This window comes from Acanthisitta chloris, unplaced genomic scaffold (genome assembly GCF_000695815.1).
Source record: "Acanthisitta chloris isolate BGI_N310 unplaced genomic scaffold, ASM69581v1 scaffold33606, whole genome shotgun sequence".
NCBI lineage: Eukaryota > Metazoa > Chordata > Aves > Passeriformes > Acanthisittidae > Acanthisitta > Acanthisitta chloris.
In genome coordinates, this window is record NW_008680296.1 from 1 (window position 1) to 1,787 (window position 1,787).

General features: G+C 58.1%; 1 protein-coding gene across 1 annotated transcript in view; it reads left to right on the plus strand.

Annotated features, from left to right (window-relative positions):
* Positions 1-495: 495 nt before the first annotated feature.
* EPHA2 (EPH receptor A2) overlaps positions 496-1,787 on the plus strand; it is a gene marked incomplete at both ends in the record, with an annotated part of 4,694 nt that continues 3,402 nt past the window's right edge. Inside the window, 2 exons of the mRNA XM_009077658.1 lie at positions 496-570; positions 1,177-1,761. Coding sequence (XP_009075906.1) covers positions 496-570; positions 1,177-1,761 — 660 coding nt within the window. The remainder of the gene's footprint in view (positions 571-1,176; positions 1,762-1,787) is intronic.

Sequence of the window (1,787 nt, forward strand, 5' to 3'; positions counted from 1 at the left end):
CTGGGGGGCTTCTCGAGGGGATCCCCGGGGAAATCTCTGGGGAATGGGAGTATCCGTGAGTCCAAGGGACATTTGCGGGACCCTGGTTTGCCTGTAGGTCCTGGGAATGTTTGCGGGTCCTTAGGACATCTGTGGGTCCCAGGAATATCCGTGGACATCCTAGGATCCTGGAGAGAACTGTGGGTCCCAGGAGTGTTTGCAAGTTCTGGGAATTTCCGTGGGTTATGGGGATGTCTGTGGGGACTGGATACATCTGTGAATCCCAGGGCATGTGGCAGACATCCATGGGTCCTGGAAGCATCTGTGGGTCCCAGTGACATCTGTAGATCCCAGAGTATAGATATGGGTCCTAGGAGCCAACCATGTGTCTTTGGGGTTGTCCGTGGGTGTCAGGGACATCCATGGGTCCAAGGGGTGTACTGGTGGCACCTGCAGGTCCTGGGGCGATCCATGGTTCCTGGTGGCATCTCCTGACATCCCTCTCCTCTCTCCTCTCCTACAGTGGTGCTGCTGGACTTTGCCAAGGCACATGGGGAGCTGGGCTGGCTCACCCAGCCCTACGGAAATGGGGTGAGCACCAGCAGATCCGGCATCCAGCCACGCTGGACAGCACCCCCTGGAAGCCCCATCAGAATGGGGATGGTACAGCCATGGGGATGAGGAATAGGGACCTCTCTGTGGGTAATGGGGACATCCATAGGGGAGCTTCATGGCGTTTGGGACCTCTGTGGGGATGGGGACATCCTTGGGGACCTCCACAAGGATAGGGATGGGGAATGGCAACATCCATGGGAAGAGACATCCATGGGAACCTCCCTAGTAATGGGGACAAGGACCTTCAAGAGAAAAGGGATGGGGTTGTCCATGGGAATGGGGATGAGGATACCCATGAGGACAGGGACATCCATAAGTAGGGACCTCCATGGGAGCATCCTATAGGCCTGAAGACCTGCATGGGCATGGGGACAGGGACACCTGTGGGGATGGGCATCCACAGGGTTGGAGACCTCCACTGGAATGAGGTCAGGGACCTCCATGGGTCCAGGAACATCTATGGAGATAGAGACAGGGGATGTCTACGGAGATGAGGACAAGTGCATCCATGGGGACTGGGGTCATGCCCCACTGTGCCTCAGTTTCACCCCCATAACCCCATTTGTCTCTCTGGGGGGACAGTGGGATCAGCTGCAGAATGTTCTCAATGACTCCTTGATCTACATCTACTCCGTGTGCAACGTGCTGGAGGGTGAGCAGGACAACTGGCTCCGCACCAACTGGATCTACCGCGGGGTGGCCCAACGCATCTTCATTGAGCTCCAGTTCACTGTCCGTGACTGCAACAGCTTCCCCACAGCCGGGAGCGGCTCCTGCAAGGAGACCTTCAACCTCTATTACGCCGAATCCGACGTGGATTACGGCACCAACTTCCAGAAAAGACAGTTCAAGAAGATCGACACCATTGCTCCGGACGAAATCACCGTCCAGGAGGATTTTGCCTCGCGGAATGTAAAGCTCAATGTGGAGGTCCGGTCAGTGGGGCCGCTCCAGCGGAAAGGCTTCTACCTGGCGTTCCAGGACCTGGGAGCATGCGTGGCGCTGCTGTCAGTGCGGATCTATTACAAGCGCTGCCCGGCAGTGGTGCGGGGCATGGCGCGGTTCCCGGAGACCGTGGCTGGGGCAGATTCGCAGATGCTGGCTGAGGTTCGAGGCACATGTGTGGAGGAGGCAGTGGCCGAGCAGGCGCCGGCACTGCACTGCAATGCTGACGGCGAGTGGCTGGGGGCCCC